Source organism: Garra rufa, chromosome 6 (genome assembly GCF_049309525.1).
Source record: "Garra rufa chromosome 6, GarRuf1.0, whole genome shotgun sequence".
Classification (NCBI taxonomy): Eukaryota; Metazoa; Chordata; class Actinopteri; order Cypriniformes; family Cyprinidae; genus Garra; species Garra rufa.
Window position 1 is genome coordinate 4,136,963 of NC_133366.1, and position 20,683 is coordinate 4,157,645.

General features: G+C 39.7%; 1 protein-coding gene across 1 annotated transcript in view; it reads left to right on the forward strand.

Moving 5' to 3' along the window:
• Positions 1–20,683, forward strand: part of LOC141336323 (uncharacterized) — a 47,592-nt gene that overhangs the window by 23,547 nt on the left and 3,362 nt on the right. Inside the window, exons 12-18 of the mRNA XM_073841895.1 lie at positions 11,493–11,668; positions 11,781–11,942; positions 12,022–12,231; positions 13,345–13,577; positions 13,810–13,876; positions 13,959–14,050; positions 14,138–14,309. Of these exons, the coding sequence (XP_073697996.1) occupies positions 11,493–11,668; positions 11,781–11,942; positions 12,022–12,231; positions 13,345–13,577; positions 13,810–13,876; positions 13,959–14,050; positions 14,138–14,309 (1,112 nt within the window). The remainder of the gene's footprint in view (positions 1–11,492; positions 11,669–11,780; positions 11,943–12,021; positions 12,232–13,344; positions 13,578–13,809; positions 13,877–13,958; positions 14,051–14,137; positions 14,310–20,683) is intronic.

The window sequence follows — 20,683 nt, forward strand, 5'->3', positions numbered from 1 at the left end:
CCCCGTTGAGAAACACTGGACTAGACTAAGACTTTGGAAACAAAACAAGAACTAAACTAGAAACTATGAAACACGAAAACTCGGAAACAAGACACGGAGAAACAGGGAAATTGCTCGGTAGAGTTAGCTAGGCAAAACAATACTTTGCAGCCTGTGTTTGGCATGGTGCTGCTTAAAATGGCTGACAGACAGGAAGTAACCATTGAAGCAGCAGAGGGAGCAGCAACAGTCACTGAGAGGCAAAGGCTCCCTCTGCTGGCCTGGCGTAACACGGATAAATTCATCAACATCAGTGCATCCCATCAGAGAACATTGGTCAAACAAGGCAGAGAACCTCTCTGCAGTGTCTTGATTAATAATCCGCCTTTGTGTCATAAATCTCTGGAGCGGAGGATCTTGAGGAAAGTTAATATTAAAAAACACACAGCTATGGTCACTCACATGTACATCTTCCACATGTGTATTTACTATATCTAGACCAAGAGAAAAAACAAGGTCCAGGGTGTGACCCTTAATGTGCGTGGGTCCAGTAACGTGCTGAATGAAATTAAAAGAGTCTGTAATAGAAAGGAGATTAGCAGCTGTGTTGCATGTAAAATCATCAATGTGCAAGTTAAAGTCCCCAATAATTAAAACCTTCTCAAGTTTGATGATAGATAAAAAAATAAAAAATAAAAGTGTTATAATCATAGGCGGAGGGTGAACCAGCTCCAGGTAAGGCTAACTCATAAACTCTTTTTAGGAAATAAAACAGAAGCAGGTGTCACGTAGGCCAATAAAATATTTTTAATGGGACTGAATTGTATTTAATGTGATTACAAATTAATAAAAACATTAGAAATTGGTTATTTTAACGTTTCATTTCAAGTTATTCAAACAGCGATAGGCCTATTCAGAATACTACATTATCACTAACTTTGCAAATCTCACTCACCAAAAAAACAACAAAAAACAAACAAAAAAATTATAAAATACGCACACCGTCCTTCGGATGAGACGTTAAACCGAGGTCCTGACTCTCTGTGGTCACAACAAATCCCATGGCACTTCTCGTAAAGAGTAGGGGTGTAACCCCGGTGTCCTGGCCAAATTCCCTCCACTGGCCTTAGTCAATCATGGCCTCCTAATAATCCCCATTCATTGAATTGGCTCCATAACTCTCTCCTCTCCACCTGTAGCTGGTGTGTGGTGAGCGCACCGGCGTTTTGGGTGTACGGCAATACACAATGAAAGCGCTATATAAATCCATCATTCAATCATTCATTCACATACAGGATTTCTTCCAAGGGTACGCAGTTTTTTTTTTCTTTTTTTTTTTTCTTTTTGCGAATGCCAAATGATGACGGCTTAAACTCAACAAAATGGTAGAATAGGCTACATCTATCAAAAGAAAGCATTCCACTATTAAATTAGTTCGGTTTAAAAATGGAAAAGTGATTAAATTTCGTTTAGTTTTTTTATTAAGTTAATTTAGCAAAACGTTTGAAGCATTTTTGTTCGTTAATTGTGCGTTAAATGTTTTTAAAGTAAAGCGGCCAGCGGCAGTGAGTGATCATCTATATTTGATCAGTTTAGCTTTCTCAAAGCATAAGGACTTGTCTAAATTAAAATCTATGTATAAAACAGTTCAAGCATATCACACACGTTAGTTTAAACGTTTAACCTTGATAAATGCGCGCTGTTGGAATAATATTCAATCGTTTGTGTGGAGACTTGAAGGCAGCTGAAGCAGCTTGAATTGGAAGCACCAGTGCAATCACTTTTTGTGTGTGTGAAAACAATCAAAAAACATTTCTTCATTTTTACTTATAAAGGTAGGAGTAATACATCATTCTGACCTGTAACGGGTAAATTTTTATTTTAGTGCACTCACAATAGCCTATAAACAACTCGTTGTGCCTTTATAAAATAAAGGAAAACAGAATGCGCTTTCTGCTATTAAAAGCTTTAAATTACCACCCTAAAATGAAATACTTCAAATCGAAAATAGAAACGTTCATTATGTCATCTGTAAAGATGTAAAGATATTTCTATATAAAGGCACATCCAAAGAAGAGATGGCGAGTAATTTTTTTCTTCATCTCTATTATTGATGAATGTCTAAAATATAAAAATAAGGAAAAGCCTAAAACAGGCCCAATTATATTTATTTTATAATTCTATTAAAATTAAAATGTTATAGAATATACTATAAAATATATAATTATAATTACAAATTATACTGGCATAGGGTATATTAAAACTTTAATTATTGTAGCTGCTTATATTTTTTGATTTTTGTGTTTCTCTGTTCTAAATATCTTAAAATTTAGAGGATTTGCTGCAACGCAATTTTGTCCGATATGCAAATTATTTATTAGCCTATTAGTATTTTAATCCATACCGCAAATGCTTTAATAACACCTTTAAAAATTACTTTATTGCATCCAGATGCTTTTAAAGAACTTTTCAATATACATGTTATCTTATATCTTAAATGTAGCCTACTTGTATCTTAAATGTAAACCATGATTTCGTTGTATTCCCTGTGTAATGAATCTCTTACTTAGCTACATTGTAGGTGCATCTGAGTTTTGTTGTTTGATTTATTATTTTTTTTTTTTATCAAGAGTTGCGCACTCAACAAAACTGATAAGACTCATTTGAATGCATTCCTAAACTCAACAGAATCGTGTGTGATTGGTTATAATACGCAACACTGTAAAAACGCCTAAAAAGAATTAGGGTGCAGATCTTAATGTAATGCCGCAATTGCTTTCTATTCATTTTCATTTTATTAGCAACATACGCAATATATTGAATATGTTTGTGCAGGGGAATATGGCCTATGTCCAATTTAGGTGCATTTTTTGACCCCAGGTCCCGGTGGCCAGGGGAAGGCTAAGCCTTCCATAGAGCCTTACACACGCTCCGCCTATTGTTTATAATGTACAATAAATAAATACAATGCAATAAATAGCCTATACTATTTTAAATGGTTTTCAGAACAAAACAAGACAAAAAAACAGTGTTTACATTTATTTCTGGCATCTCGTTGTCCTTTCCGTGAACTTTCATAGAGCGCGGCTCAACACAAATGAACCAACTCAGTAGCATACGCTGTACCAGAGTTGTCATATAACTCTGTTGTTTTTATTTTATATATATATATATATATATATATATATATATATATATATATATATATATTAGGGGTGGGCATAGATTAATTTTTTTAATCTAGATTAATCTAGATTAAATCTTGGAATTAATCTAGATTAATCTAGATTAAAATGGCTAATTTGAATTCTGCTGAAGGCATTCAGAATATGTGTGCTACCCAAATAATGACTTAAAGTCTTTGAGAATGGATCATAAAGCTCATAAAGCTGTTCTATGATAATTTGTTGATGAAAATAAATTATGTTCAATTAGATGTACTTGTGTTTACTAACTAACTAACACTGAAATTATTTTTTCTCCCTATTAGATTGTGTTTTTTTTAACGTCAACACCTACCCAGCCCATTAGATGTTACACCGTACTTTTATTTTGACAGGTTGCCGTGAAGTTTCTGTGTCATACAGTATGATATGATGCTAGTTTTCTCAAATGAAACGGTAAAAGTGACACTTACAGCAGTTTGGGAGATTGAGTTTATCTGTTCATGTGAGATGAAAATGCCAAAAATTACCGGGAGCGTCACGTGTGTTTCAGAATGCGTGTAGTAAAAGCTCGTCTCCGCAATGAATACATACAGCTAGGCAAACGGAACATATCGGATTCATATTAAAACGGTCTTTTTGCATTTCAGTTTTCACATACACTAGTCCATATCGCGATTTGAATTAAGTGACTGACCAACATTTGATTTATGAATCCAAAAAACGACGAATTTACGTGGCATTTCGCTATAGTAGATTCGGTTTTTATGAATGGAGGACGACGCGATCCCGTCTGTGTTTTGGCGGAGGAGACGTAAACGCGCGACCATATTCTATAGTCTTCGGTATACATCCGCGTTAAACTATCAAGGTGAAAGTCATCATAGCTTGCGTAGTTTAGACCCAGCTCCCAACCCAAATTTGAGAATAGATTAACGGCGATATTTTTTTTATCGCGCGATAAGAGTTTCACGTTAACGCAGCACGTTAACGCCGATAACGGCCCACCACTAATATATATATATATATATATATATATATATATATTAGGGGTGTAACGGTTCACGGGGATGTATTGAACCGTTTCGGTACGGCCTGTTCGGTTCGGTCCACTTGCGTACCGTTTCAGTATATTTTTTTCATTAAATAATATTAATTTATTATAAGCGTGATATTAAGTGCAGCGGAATAATGTTCCTAGGCGAGTTTCCGTACGGACGCTATTGAGTGATGCACAGTAACACACGCACAGTTAAGGTTAAGGTGCGATCCGATCGACAGGGTCCCTACGCAGCAGGGCCGGATTTAGCCAGCCCCATTAGGGGGTGCATGTAGAATATTGGGGGGGCAAGTGTGGGTGAGCTTCTCTAATTATCTATGCAAAGAAAACTATACTAACTATGATGTCATCATATCAGTCCACCTATCCATATCTCTATCTTCTCCTTTGATCCATTTGATTTGTCTTATAGGTTTTATGTTTGATGCCCTACCCTCTGCATTTACCCGGGCTTGGGACCGGCACAAATAGGACACTGGCTTGTGCCCTTTTGAGGCTGCATTTATGTTTTTTTTTTTGTTTTTTAATTTTTACTTTTTTAAATGTCTATATCTATCTATCTATCTATCTATCTATCTATCTATCTATCTATCTATCTTTTCATTTTTTTGTCTTTTTATTTTATTCATATATTTTTTTATTTCTTTTTTTGTGTATTTTTTTTTACAATTTTTTTTTTTTTTTAAAGCTTCAGTCGTCTGCTTTTCTGTGCAAAAAGACTAACAAATGCATGCATATCTAGGCCTGCGGTTATGCCCTTCTCCTGAGCCAGAATAACTACATTTATTTTTCTTTCATGTAGCAATAGTGCGGCGGAAGGGAGTAAGAACACGAGACAAAGTGGAGAAAGAGCTTTAGCATGATGCAGATGATATTCCAATCACAAGGGAGGTCACATACATGCGATGCATTCTTATACCCGTGTAGATATTTGCAAACGGTAGAGAGGTCTTCAAACTCTACATTGCCATCATCATCAGTCTTTTTAAATTCTTTTCCAGTCTTTTTGCATTTCAGTTTTCACAGACACTAGTCCATATCGCGATTTGAATTAAGTGACAGACCAACTTTTGATTTATTAATCCAAAAATCGACGAATTCTGTGGTATTCCGCGCTATAGTAAAGTCGGTTTTTATGAATGGAGTGCGCGATCCCGTCCGTGTTTTCGCAGAGGAGACATTGTAAACGCGCGATCATGTAGAGACAGAAATGACATACCTTCGTGTAAATAGGATAAATAACATAAGGCAATTTAGTTTGTTTGTTTTATGAAATTCGGAATTTTGCATGCCTTTACGTTTGGGGGGGCAGTCACAGCATTTAGGGGGGCATTGCCCCACCTTGCCCATGCCTATGTCCGGGCCTGCTACGCAGTGTTCACTGCTCCCTTCGCTGGCCTTCACTGACAATAATCACTCATTTGGAATGCCCTGTAACGTCATCAAAGCAAATCAATGGCAGGGTCACGCAGATTATGATTTAACATAAATAAATATTGTAATTACACCCCTAATGTATACTATATTGCATTTCTGTCTAGAGATTCTCTTAAATATTACACATTGCACCTTAAACGGCGTTTTGTATGTAAACGCGATTCATCTATAGCGTAATTCTGGCCCTTTTGGCTTGCCATACAGTGTTACCTCAGTCGCTCTCGCGCTACAGTGGTGTCATGACAAGAACATCGCCGGATCGGATCTGGGTATATATTATTACTTGTTGTGTCTATATATAACCTATAAGGTACTAATTTGACTTTGTTGTCGATTTATTAGATGATCGATTTTGAGTGATTTTCCACTATGGCGGAATGTTTAAGCTGCATTAACATTAACTAACTTGTATTTGCTAGCTATTAGGGATGCTCATTTCGGTTAATTTTCCCAACCGCAAATCATTATCCGATTATTAACCGTTAACTTAACTGAAAAGTGGTAAGTTAACACTTTTCAATAAGGTTCATTCAGCATCATTATATTTTAATTATTATATTAAATATATAGCTCACTGAATCTAATGGCCGCAAATAGTTTCTCCCGAAATCTAGAGCGAGCGAGTGAGTGCGAGACTGCGTAGCGCGTCCATGACAGAGGGAGAGAGAGCAAGAGACCGCACGTGTGCCTCATGAAGCACATGTAAGACAAACTCTACATTATCCCGCTTATTACATGGCTACCTACAAAATAAATCAATATTTTGACACAAAATATTGATTTTAAAAGGAGTTGATTGATTTAAAAACGATTTATATTGCTTCCGCTAAAGAAAATAATCCGTCTCACTTCTCGTACTCAAGTAGAAGTACAGATACTTTTGTTAAAAAATACTTTGGTAAAAGTAGAAGTACTGATTTAACTTCTTTACTCAAGTAAAAGTAGCCATGCGAATGATAACCCTTTTTTTTATGCAAAGCTAACGTTACCTGGACCACACAAATGTAGGCTACAAGCTGAGAAAGCCTAAGTGGATATTTTCTTAGTATATTTTCCAGCTTTTTTGTCCTTAGCCAATCACATGCCTGAAGTATTTATTTATTTTTTTGACATATTAGAGTCAAATGTTTTACAGAGGAGATTTTGGGTATCTCATTTTGTCACTCTAAATGCAGAAAAAAATGTAGACACAAAACAATGTATTTTTACTATTTTTTTGGGGGGGAATAAAATTTATAGAATCAAGCAAATTATTTATGCACAAATCCCTCTGTAAAAACCTTCAGAGTATAAAAATGTAAAGTTTTGTGTGTGTAAGTGCTACTGAAGTGATGTTTTATTAACGAGTTTCGGGAGGAGCTCGCGCAGATAATTAACACGGCCAATACATCATTAGTAATCAGTCTCCCTATCTAATCAACACAGGGAAAATCCCTATAAATAACACAACAATCCTACCTTCCTCATCTCTTGTCTCGTCAACACTTTGGCACATCCAACCACCGAGAACATGTCCGAGATCACCTTTTATCCAGAGGATAACGCTTTTGAAGCGGCACGAGATCCCGTAGCATCCCTAGCTGCAACTCAAGCCACCACCGCCCCGCAGTATCCTACAACCGAGCCCGCGGCTGCACCACGGGGCCGCAGGCCTTCTCGCCACGCCATCACCGGCACCTTCCCCGGCGTCTTCCTACGCCTCAGCCTTCTCATCCGCTCCAGCAACAGCGAAATGGACCGTGGCAGGTCTGCGGCAAGCGCTCGCCAGCCCCAATGCCAACATCCCGCGCCGATCTACCAAAGCGAACGCCAGCCCGCCGCTCACGGCTTCGATCACAACCCAGCAGCTTCTTCAAGCCGCCGCGGTAGCGTGAGTTTACCGCCTCAGTCAGCAAAAGTCCCATTCACAGCCCAAGCCTCAGCACACTCCCCTTTCCTTCCCGTGGCCGGCAGCGCCGCCATTCAAAACCAATGCCAACATCCCTCCACCAATTGCGCAAGCCCCAGCGCCCGCCATTCCTCCCCTCCCCCCTCTTTTGTCTATTACAGGGATTACGTCTAGCATGAGTTCGAATAATTTTTACTGACTCGGATCTTTGTGGCTCGTTCAGCAAATGAACGAATCCTTTTTGAGTCATTTCATTAATTTCGTTGATTTTACAAAAGCTACGTGTTATTTCCAAAACACATGTTCTAATTATACAATCTGATTCCTTTTGAAGCCTTATCTGCCCCAATATCCAATCTGCCTTTGCCTAACCTGAATCAGTGAATTTCCTAATATCCTAATATAATATAATTTCCTAAAAAAAAAAAAAAAAGAAAAAACTGTGCTTGGCTGGCCAAAGTCGACATTGCCTCTACCCCAAATTCATGCCCATCCACCCAGATTTTTGGCACCTATTCAGCGTCTGCTGGCAGAATAAATATTACTTCACTGCCTTACTTCGGCTGCAGAAGCAGCCCTTAATTTTTCAACATGTTGTCAGAGGCAATTTGCTGTATCCTCTCCAACAATCATGACATACAGTTTCTGGTTCATATCCTAAACGACTTTCTGATCATCTTGCCCCCCAACTCCGGATTCCCCTCGCCCAAGACAAACCCTAGGCCCCAGCACTTCTATCAAATTTTTGGCATCAACTTGGATTCCCCCCCAAAAAATAAAAAAAATAATAATAAAATAAAAATATAAAATATAAATAAATAAATAAATTCCAGGCCTCTCTACTCAAAGAGAAAATTGATAGAACGATTCTGGGAACTTCCTCACTCTGAACTAATCCTAACTGTTCCAAGCGCAAGCTTTTAGGCCATTTAAATTTCGCAATGCACATCATCCCTCAAGGCCGCCCCCTTCATCGTCCATCTACCCTTTCTCACATCCTTCGCCCACGCCCTAGAGAACCAAATATCCCTAACTGACCCATGCCGCAACTAACTCAGTCTGCGGATATCCTTCCTTAAACAATGGAACGGATAATCCTTATATAAAAACCTGATTTCTTCCCCAACTGATATCCAACTCTTTACAGATGTCACCCCCTCCATCGGTTTCGGAGGTGTTTCCCAAGGCCGCTGGTTCGCATCCACATAACCCCCTCCCCCCCCCCAGCCTCCTTCCCACACTGCAGCAGCAGCATTCGCTCCCGCTGGAGCCTCCATTTTTAACCTCCCTATGACACAGCAGAGCCCGCATCCGCAGAAGCCTTTAGCGTTTTTCCCCCGCACCGCAGTGTCAGCTCCTTCGGGAACCCTTTGCCTTCTTCCTACTCTGCACCAGCGGAGCATTCGCCCCCGCTTCTATTTATAACCTCCCTCTGCCGCAGCAGAGCCCGCTTCCGCAAAAGCATCTAGCCCTCTCCCCCGCACCGCAGTGTCAGCTCCCGCAGGAGCCCCTAGCCTTCTTCCAACATTACAGCGGCAGAGGTCACTCCCGCAGAAACATTTAGCAGTTTTCCCAGCACCGCAGTGTCAGCTCCTTCAGAAGCCCTTAGCCTTTTTCCCACTCTGCACTAGCAGCATTCGCTCCCGCTGGAGCCTCTATATTTTAACCTCCCTCTGCCGCAGCAGAGCTCGCCTCCGCAGAAGCCTCTAGTCCTCTTTTTCGCACCGCAGTGCCAACACCCACAGGAGCCCCTAGCCGCCTTCCAACATTTCAGCAGCCTCTATTTTAAACCTCCCTCTGCCGCAGCAGAGACCGCTTCCGCAGAAGCATGTAGCTTTCTTCCCGCACCGCAGAAGCAGAGGTCGCTCCCGCTGGAGTCTTTATTCTTAACCTCCCTCTGCCGCAGCAGAGCCCGCTTCTGCAAAAGCATTTAGCTCCCGCAGGATCCCCTAGATTTCTTCCAACATTACAGAAGCAGAGATCGCTCCCGTCGGAGCCTCTATTCATAAACTTCCCTCTGCCGCAGCAGAACCCGCTTCCGCAGAAGCATTTAGCTGATTTTTCCCGCACAGCAGAGTCAGCTCCTTCAGAAGCCCTTAGCCGCCTTCCCACTCTGTACTAGCAGAATTCGCTCCTGCCGGAACCTCTATATTTTAACCCCATCTGCCGCAGCAGAGCTCGCTTCAGCAGAAGCCTCTAGTCCTTTCCGCACCGCAGTGCCAACATCCGCAGGAGCCCTTAGCCTTCCAACATTTCAGCAGCAGAGCTCGCTCCTGCCGGAGCCTCCATTCACAAACCTCCCTCTGCCACAGCAGAGCCCGCTTCGGCAGAAGCCTCTAGCCCTCCTCCCTGCCAGTGCCAGCTCCCGTAAGAGCCCCTAGTCTCCTTCCAACATTCCATGACCTTTCTCACACGCAGCAGCAGCTTTCACTCCCGCTGGAGCCTCAATTTACAACTTTCCTCTTCCACAGCAGAGCCTCTAGCCATCATTCCTACACCGCAGTGCCAGCTCCCGCAGGAGCCCTCAGCCTTCCTCCACACTGCAGCAGCAGCGTCCGCTCCCGCTGGAGCCTCCTACTAATTAACTCCCTCTCCCGCAGGAGCCCCATCCATTTTTAAAAGTGCCCCACTGCCGCAGCAGTCGACTTTCCTTAGGAGTTGTCCTATTTTACCCCAGCAGTACCTGGCGGAGCTCCTCCCTCATCTCCATCACGCACCAACGCCCGCAACTACAGCGAACGTCCAGCATCCCTTAAGTCCAAGCCTTCTTTGGGGTGCCGTTTTGGCTGCTGTCCTGCAAGTAATTACTAGCCTTTTGGGGAGCGCTTATAGGGTTCGGGCCAGTGCTGAGCTCGGACCCCTCCCCCTGGGCGGGGGAGAGCCCCGGGCTCGGGAATTACCACCGAGCTCGAGGCCCTCTCCCGGACAGCACGCCAAACACGCACAACCTTTCGCTCAGTTTATTATCAGTAAGAGGGAACTCGTGAAGTGGAGATTTATGTGTAGGAGTGTAGGACAAAAATCTCATTTTGAGAAAATGCCCTTTAAAAATATGGATTGTAATTGAAATCTATTGATACAAATAGATAAAGTTATATATATAAAAAAACACTTTACAGTGTCTTTTGGATGTTTTCTTTCCACTAGTCTAAAAAAAAAAAAAAAGCCTGAAAACTCAAACTTGACAGGTGCATGAAAAAACTTAGTTTTTGCCTTAACTCGAGTATATTTAAAACTGTACTTTTACTTTGCTATTCTAGGCAGTGTTCCTCTCGTTACTTCATTTTTATGCAAAACATGCGAAGAAATGGGTAGTTCATTGACTGAATTCTGATGAATATGCATTTGCAAATTCTCTCATCAGCATAAACAACAAAATGCCATGTTGTTACATTGCAGTTTCAACCTTTAATCAGTTCTATGAGTTATGGTAGATATAAAATTGCCCTCAAATAAGAAATGAAGAAAATGTCCCTGTGGATATCGGAAATCGGTTCATTTCTGAGGTTTATTTATTTATCTCCAAAGTAACTAGTAACTCGCTGTTCTCTTAAAAATAAAGGCCATAGAAGAACCATTTTTGGTTCCACAAAGAACCATTCAGTCCAACCTTCTCTTTTTTTTAATCTGAAGAACCTTCTTTCGCTTCTTTTGTGAAACAGAAAGGTTCTTCGGATTTTAAAGGTTGGTTATGAAACTATTTAGACAAAAAAGGTTCTTCTATGGCACCGTGAATTACCTTTATTTTTTAATTTTTTAGTCTTACTCAAGTAACTATTAAGATTGTAACTATCACTTTTACTCTTCCCACCTCTGGAAACAGGTACGTGAAAACCTCTGGTGTGACTCAATAAAGAACTCAATAGTTGTTATAGTTATCAGTGTTGTCAAATTTGAACATGCGTCTACACCAAGACACATTCAGTGCATGAGAAAATCTTCTGTTTCCGTCATACAGGATCAGCTGCTGTTGCTTTCATGAGCTACAACATGATGGAGAATCTACTCAAGCCAGACTTCTTCAACACACCAAAAGACACGATTAAAACCATGATGTCCACTGTGATCTCAGTTACTCTTCCCAGAACCACCAACACTAAACTCACCAAACCAGTCAACTTCACCTTCAGACACATCAGAGTGAGAGACTGAAATGTGTTTTAGTCCAGCCTGAGCACTGATGAACATCTGAAAATATCTTAACATGTTTGATATTCTAATATTCCCTGCATTTTCATTCTTCTGTTTGCAGGAGTTTGATCCCAGTGGTTCTCTGTCCTGTGTGTACTGGAATATCAACGAGTGGATTGTAGATGGTTGTTCTGTTTTAGAGACCAACAGCAGCTACACTGTGTGTTCCTGTGATCGTCTGTCAACATTCGCTCTCATCATGCAAACCAGCCGCCCACCAGAGGTACGAGAACATTTCTAGTGAACACTGAAGAACAGCACAGATTTGTCACTCATGTACTCTGACATGTTTTTTTTCTCAGAGCGACTCTCAACTGATGAAGCTGTTGAATTTGGTGTGTGTGATCGTGGGGCTGGTGTTCTTCAGTTTGGCCCTGTTGAGCTTTGCCCTTTGTCGCTGGAGTCCTGGAGTGAATAATGTAGCTCGAATCAACATCTGCATCAGTCTTCTGTTGGCTCACCTTCTGTTCCTGCTCACACAGCAGTTCCTGAGCGTCATACGGCCTCAGCAGGTGAGAATAATGAAGGAGCCCTACCTACAGCTCAAATGTGATTTCATGATAATTCTTTTGTATTTTACGTAGAATGTGGTTCTACAAAATGTACATCTACGTACGTTTTTCCAGACACTAAAACTTACAATACTGACTTATTTACAACATCTAAACATACAAATCCTTACGTATCTTTAGCATTTTAACTTTCAATACTGATGCATTAGCGACACCTAAAAATGATTCCTTACGAATATTGAAATCGCTTCATTCATTTCATTAATGTTGTTTTTAGTTGTCATACAAATGGCCTAATGTTTTCAATAGCATTATAGTTTAATCTCTTTAATCTAAGTCTAATAGATCTTCATCTCCATCCTGAGCAGTGAGTCCAGCAGCAACAGCAATAAACCCATGCTTTTTACAAATTCAAATATTCGGCAAAAAAAAAAAAAAGGTTTTACGCCAAGAAAATCAAATGCTTATTGGCTCTCACCTGCATTTGTCACAAATTACAACATGCAATTTTTGGAATAAATAAATTATTGTGATTGCACTTCTGTCATGTTTTTCTTTATTACTGTACAGAGAGAGTTACTGTTAACGTTAGGTTTAGAGGAAGGAGAGGGATAAGCGACTGTAAAAATATATTTTTATACTATATTGTTACTAAAATGGTAATTTCCCTCCATATTTTGGTCAGTTACATTTTATATCTATTATATTCAAATTGGGTAGGTTAAGGTTTGGGGTAGGTTAAGGGGGCTAAATATCTAAATTGCTAAATTGCCTAAATTGTAAAAATGCATGTTTGCTATCAGGTTAAGGGAACAAAAAATTTAAATCACTTATTAATAAAATGATAAACCAGCACTGATATGAATATCTTAATGAGATCAAAGATACGTACATATTTCATGATGTTTTGCTAGAAATATGTAGCTGCTTGTACATTTAAAACATTGAAATGGGTCTAAATTATACGTTATAGCATCAATAAAAACTTTCAAAAATGCAAGTTTTGTGCCTCTAAATGTTACGTTTAAATATCTACGCATAAACATGAGAACAGGCTGACAGCTCGGCACAGCCTCACTGAGAATCATCATAACCGTCTCTCATGGTCTCCAGGTGTTGTGTGCTGTGATCTCAGGCCTTCTGCACTTCCTCTTTCTCTCCGGCTTTGTGTGGATGTTCATCGAAGCTGTGATGCTCTTCATCCGTGTGAGGAACCTATTAAATATTAGCTCCAGAAACAGGGAGGTGCTTAGAAGTGGATTCCTGTGTATGATTGGATATCTGGTTGCTCTTGTTATGGTTAGCGTGTCTGTTGTTCTGGTTCCTGGAGGCTACGGCAGCAAACAGTGAGTTTTTTTTTTTTTTTTTTTTTTTTTTTTTTTTTCATGATTTGATTAGAAAAAGCGAGTTGGACTTTAGTTGTGGCTGTCATTGTAACCGGTCATTAAAAGTCGATATGTGAAGTGCAGTGTTTGTCATGTAGTGTTTGCAGATGTGGATTAGATTTACCAGTCATCACTTAAAATAATAATTTCAAAAAATTAATTCAACTATTATATTGTGTTTTCCTCTGAACAGCTGTTGGATTAAAATAGAGAAAGGTTTTATCTGGAGTTTTCTGGGTCCCGTTTGTGTCATACTAGCAGTACGTTCTAGTAACACACTATATTTACATTGATTAAAATAATGAAGTAATTTTAGATTTAAGTCTTTTCTTTTTTCTGCAGTTAAACGTGATTCTCTTCATCATGATCGTCATCACTCTGAACTCAATTCTCAAAAATCTCAATGCTGAAGTTTCACAGATAAATCAAACCAAGTAATGTGCATATTTTGGACTTCTAACACTCAACTATATAGTCAATAAAGACACATTAACTTTCTATCATTCTCTGTTTCTCTACAGGATTGTCTACAGTATGACACTGAAATTATTGTCTCGGTTTGTGGTTCTTGGTTGCCCCTGGATTCTGGGTTTCTTCACTAATGACAGTAAGGAGCTGGAGTTCTTCTTCCTGGTCGTGAACTCCCAGCAGGGAACCTTCATCTTCCTGATCTATTGTGTCCTCAATAGAGAGGTAAGACATTGTTATGTATTTGCCAAAATAAAAGACCATACAAAAAACGTTGTTCTTTGGAATTGATGCACTTATGATTAACTGATTAGCTTAAAGAAAATCTAACAAAAGTCAACAGTGCTGTTCAGGAACGATCACAGGTTATTCACCATCTTAACTTCTGACGAACTGCTCCATCCACTAACCAATGGGAAGAGGGGTCACAAGTCACAATTACAGAATGCATTAATACCATTTTCCTTTTCTTTCTTTACAGAAGAAATATGTATTAATACACAACACTCCTCCCCTGAAATCAGAAACTCAATTACTCTTATAATGGCTTCTTTTACCACCTTTTTACAATAAAGGAAGAAGAAGAACATACACCCAAATAAAACACTTTTCTCTTATTATCAATTAGAGGTGGGGGCATTTCGCACAACCTCCTTTATGTATATTACAAATCCAACCGCACCGGAGGCTTTACCTGCCTTTTTGGTCTAACTGTACCTTCCTGGATAACAGTGTCGTCCAAAACCCTTGATTCAACCTGTTTCTCTGGCACAACATGGGTAAAATCATCACCTCTTACATTTGCTGACACTATGCCATGAACCCTTGTTTTCAACACACTCATGTCAGTTACCTCATTCTGCCACAGTTCCTCATTTGCTGATGTTTGTTGCAATTCTGAACCAATGAGCTGGTTTACATGTCTCTTATACAATTTTCCACATATTTTTAACAAGTATGTAACAGGACCCAGTACCTTAACCACACTTCCTGGTACCCAATTGACACCTTCTCCTCCCCTGTGGTTACGAACCAAGACCTGTTGCTTTGGCAGGAACTGTCTTAACAGTTTTACTGTGGGATCGTTGCTCTTGCTGAGCTTCTTGTTTCTGCTGCATGCTCAAAGTAAAACTCGGTTTCAAGAGTGACATTCTAGTTTTGAATTCCCTCTTTATAAACAACTCTGGAGTTTTCCCCGTAGTAGACTGAGGGGTGCTTCGATAACAAAAAAGGAAATTGTGAATACAGTGCATTAAAGACATGTTGTCATACTTTCCCTTTTCCAAAGCTTTTTTTAGATTTTGCACTAATCTCTCTGCAGAGCCATTTGAAGCTGGATGGTATGAATGACTCTTGATGTTTTACACCGTTGTTTTTCAGAAACATCTGAAAGTCACTGGACACAAACTGTGGACCGTTATCCGAAATCAATTTATCGGGAAGACCCCAGGTCGCAAAGTAACCCCTTAGAACCTCAATGGTCTTTCCTGCAGTTGTGTTAGACATAAGTGCAATTTCTGGCCAGCGTGAAAAACTATCTGTTACCACCAGAAAATTGTGTTTTCCTTTTTGCGCAAAGTCTACGTGTATTCTTTGCCACGGTCTATTAGGCCAACTCCAATTGTGCACTGGAGCCGTAACTGGCTGATTTCTCTCTCCCTGACCAATTTTACAGGTACGTACCAGTGCTTCTATATCCGCATCAAGGTTAGGCCACCAAAAATGGCTTCTAGCTATGGCCTTCATTTTAACCATGCCCTGGTGATTTTGATGTAATTCAGTGAGCATTTGTGACCCCAGAGAATGCAGTCAGCTTCTACAGTTAATTATGTACTTCTTAAAAAATATGGCTTTAGTTGTTCGTCAGTAACGTTTTTCTGCCAGCTACTTAATGTGAAATGTTTCACTTTCTGCAGCACTGCGTCTTGTTTTGTCTGCTTTGCTATCTCTTGTGCTCGGAAATTTAACTTACTTTCCCTACTTTGAACAGTGAGAGGTAAGCGCGACAATGCGTCTGCATTGCTGTGTTTCTCAGATGGTTTATACACGATATCATACTGATACATAGCTAAGATCAGTCACCATCTCTGTAGTCGCGCTGCAGCCAAGGTCGGAATGCCTGTTTTTGGCCCAAATATCTTGACCAACGGCTTATGTTCAGTGTACAGTGTAAATTTTCGGCCGTACAAGTAGTCATTAAATTTGGTTACATCAAAAATAATACTCAACGCCTCTTTTTCGATCTGCGAATAGTTAATTTACATCGCTGAAAAATTGACAGTGCACTAGCGACCCCGTGTGGTAACCGATTATACAGATGCAAACCGCTCTGCGTATTCACGGTGAGGAAAGCCTTACTTTCCTCATCCATTTTGATTAGAGTATTCGCTTGTGTCAAATCCAGTTTCCCCCAGCAAGAGTGGAAAACAAATCCTGTGTTTTTGGTATGGGGTACTGATAAATATCAAGCCACGGATTGATTGTCACTTTGTAATCACTGCATATTCGAATCGAGCTGACCTGCTTTGGAGGCGCGGCCCATTCGCTGTGTAAAAAAATTACTCCTTTTTCCTCAAGTTCAGTCAATTTCTTATCGACAGCCTCTTGTAGTGCATAGGGCAGCGGCCTTGCTCTGCAAAATTTTGCTTTTGACTCAGGCGACACTCGCAATTTTTGCGGTTATCCCGGTTGCGCAACCTAATTCTGAGCTGAACACAGCCTTGCGCTCCTCGCAAATTTTCTCAACCGGATCGGCTATCTGATTCACTCGAGACCAATCCAGATTGGGAACTCGAATCCAATCACGGCCCATAAGAGCAGGAGCTTTTCCACATGACACTAGCAAAGTTAGTTTTACATCTTGCTCTTTGTTCTGAACTCTGACATTCATTTTAACCAACAATTTTAGCGGTTGGTCAGTGTATGTTCTCAAATTCAAATCACATGGCTGCAGTTTTACCTTTCTGAATTTTGACAAGTACAATCTCTCAGATATGATAGACAGGGCGGCCCCCAGTGTCCACTTCCATACACAGTTTTACCCCATTACATCTCACCATGACCTTTTACGGTTTTACATACCCTGACAAGTCAGTGGTTAAAGTTTGCAGTCTCAAATCAGTTCGTTCTTTGGCAATATCTGCCAGAGAGTCTGACTCCAAGAACCGAATCCTCTCGTCTGTCCATGAAGTTTACCTCTGCTCCACTCCGCGATGTCAGATAACGAGCAGGCGTTTTCCCTCTAGATCGATGCTGTTCCCTTGACTTTAAATCAGCCCGCTTGATCTTACAAGCCTGTTCCAGGTGACCAGCCTCTCCACATCCGCGACACTGGAACTCTTTGAACTTGCAGTCATTCGGCCCATGCCCCTTTCCCAGACATCTGTAGTACTCGCGGCCGTTGTGGTTCCTCGATTTACCTCGTGAAGTCCTGGGGCCTCATGTATCAACGCTGCGTACGCACAAAAACTTTGCGTACGCCAGATTTCACGCTCACATTTGGGTTTACTAACGATGAAATTAACATGAGAATGTGCGTTGGTCTGCGCCAACTTCATGTCTGGTGTACGTGTATTTCTTGTGCGTGTGTTTGTTTTATTTCCGTTGGCGACTTCTAGAGGCAATTGTTAAATTGCACACTACTGAGTATCGCACCAACACGTGAAAAAACATTGCTATTAAAATATAATTGATTAATTGACACAATATTTTCCTACCAATTGTGTGATTTAGAACATATAAGCATTTGCAAATGTATACAACCCTTAGTCTATGGCAATGGCAGTGTTGGCCTTATTAGAGGACATTGTCAATGGCCGAATCCGAAGGGCAGGGCCGTGCACAGACCTTTTGAGGGGCATGTGCTGAAACTGAAAAAAGGGCACCCCCCCCAACCCCTCCACCACCAAAAAACAACACACAAAAATATTCTTATATTATATTTAATTAGTATTAATAACTTTTATACAGATAATATATACATATAGAGGGTATCTTATGTAGCCTATATATCTTGTAGGGATGTCCCTCTCAATGGCTATATAGGCTATATATGAAATGTTAATAAATTTACATCATGTAATTTACAAGCATCAGCAAATTCAGCAGATAGCCATATAATCAAAATAGAAATTTCTTATAATATATTTTACCTAGCTGACAAGGATCACTCGGCCGACTCTCACCTTTTTTGGTGCAATCACATCTCTTAACAGCAAACGTTTCCGGCCCGATCACCGACAAAAATGTTGTTGGCCACCAGTCTCTGTTCATAATTTTCAAAAGATTCCGATGTTTCGTTGGAATCGATGCACTTTTATTTTTACTGAATAGCTAAAAGAAAACCTAATAAAAGTCAACAGTACTGTTCACGAACGATCACATGTTATTCGCCATCTTAACTTCTGACGAACTGCCAGTATTCCTCAAAAAGAATAAAAACAATGAAATTCAACGCTAACCTGCAATAATTAAATGTTAAATAAGACAAATATCTTTTATGTATTTAATCCCATTTTATTAACCGATGTCTTTGCTGCCGACTTTCGATGATCCAATTAATCCTTACTAATAAGCAAAAATTTAACCAAGATAATCTAACATTTGTTTTCCTTTTTCTTTTTTTCTTTTTTTTTTTTGCTGAAGAGTTGACATTTTTTCTTCTGCGGTCTACTGAACGACATTAATTTACTTTTCTCTAAGCTTGAGGCTTTTAGTGTGAAAAGTGTTTGACACAAGATCATCAAGGTCAACAAAGAAGTCAAAGCAGCTAATATTAAACAACTTTAAACAAAATGAGTGAAAGTTTAAATCCTTTAAGCATACTTCTGTGAATAGCCTGTTAAAAACAACAGAAATACTGTGATAAGATGTTTTAAGCACTGGATGGCCCTCTAGATCTTGCCCTTGGTATGTTGTTAAAGGTTAGACATGTGCCGGTATTCGGTAATGCAATAAATCGCGGTAATGAATACAGGGTTTCCGCGGGGCATTAAAAAGCATTAAAAGTCATAAAATTGATTTTGCGAAAATTAAGGCCTTAAATCGCATTAAAAAGCATTCAATTGTTTTATACGGGCATTAAAACTTTAGATGGTGTTGAAGAAACAAGTATTACCAATTTATCTTGAATGTAGCCTGTATAATTAATAACTTTTACTAAAGTTACGGTTCAGTTCGCATGTGATTCGCGGATTAACTGTTAAGTTTAACCATCATAGAGTAAAAGTTTATAATTTGCAAATGTTTTGTCTTGCCAGTTTACCCATTAAAACTATTTAGACCGCTGCAGCAAAAGAGAACACGCGCGCAGAGAGACGCGCGATTCAGACTACGTAATTCACAGATTGATTCCTCTTTAAAACTACTCTTAACATACATACAAAGTTATGTTTATATACCCGTTTTGGTATTCTGGTAAACACAGTCGGTTATGTCTTCAGTGAACCGAAACAGCTGAGAAAGAGATCAATATCAGCATGCCAGTATTAGGTACGTGCATTTGGCCTTAAAGAGACAGCATCAAATAAATACCTGCAGTGAGAAGCACTAGTTATTTTACAATTAATTATTGCATTTCTGCACCTGAATACTAGTGTTATTGATTTCATTACTAACTGTGTTGTATTCATCTACACTTGTCATTTGTGTAATTGTTCTTGTTTTGTTACTGACTTTATTATTTCAGCTAGTAGTTTTTGCTGTGGATTAGAAGTACTTATAGCATTCGGTAATTAATATACAACTAACTTTTTTTTGTTTTGTTTGTTTTTTGCTGATCTGAAAAATTATTCGATCCGTGACTCCAAGTCCGTGATATGATCCGAACCGTGAGTTTTGTGATCCGTTGCACCACTAATAACTTTGATTCACTGTCGCGTAGTATGATAAACACAGAACCAGTTTGGTAATTGCTTCTGGCTGGTCCAAAATTGTGTGACACAGACTTAAAGGAACCGTATGTAGGATTGTGGCCAAAACTGGTACTGCAATCACTTTAAAAATACTGTAGAACGGTGTATCCCCTCCCGCTCCCCCCTGACTCCAGGTTGCCAGCTAAGCTGCAGGAATAGGCTGCTTCAAGGAGCTTCCAATGGCAAGTGACGAGTCTTACACAGTAATTTGTTTTTCTTCTGTTAATTATGTGTATGCTTCACAAGAGATGTTTTGCGAAGTAATTATGTAACTTATCGCAAAAATTTACAGATGGCGATTAGCCAAATATTTCGTAAAGATGTACTGTAATACCACATTTCAGTTGGAACACATATTGTTTTCATACCCTGCTCATGGTGCGATATAAAGCTTTTTATGAACGCATTTTGCACGGCCGACCGCAGAAAATCCACTGTGTAGCCTACGAAAGCAAAGTTAGCCAAACATAGATGAATCTTACCTGTCAAGGAGAAAATTAGCAACGTTGGCGTCTATCTTCAAATTGTTCTCCGTTTTCAGCGGTCTCCATCTTTCAAATGCATCTAATATACAAATCCTTGTTTTATTTCGGACTTTGTCACAACGTATTTCGGATTCATAACGAGGTCTTTTAGGTTTCGTAACTTTATACATGTTTTATCCGACTCGTTCTTAGCAGCAGCTGT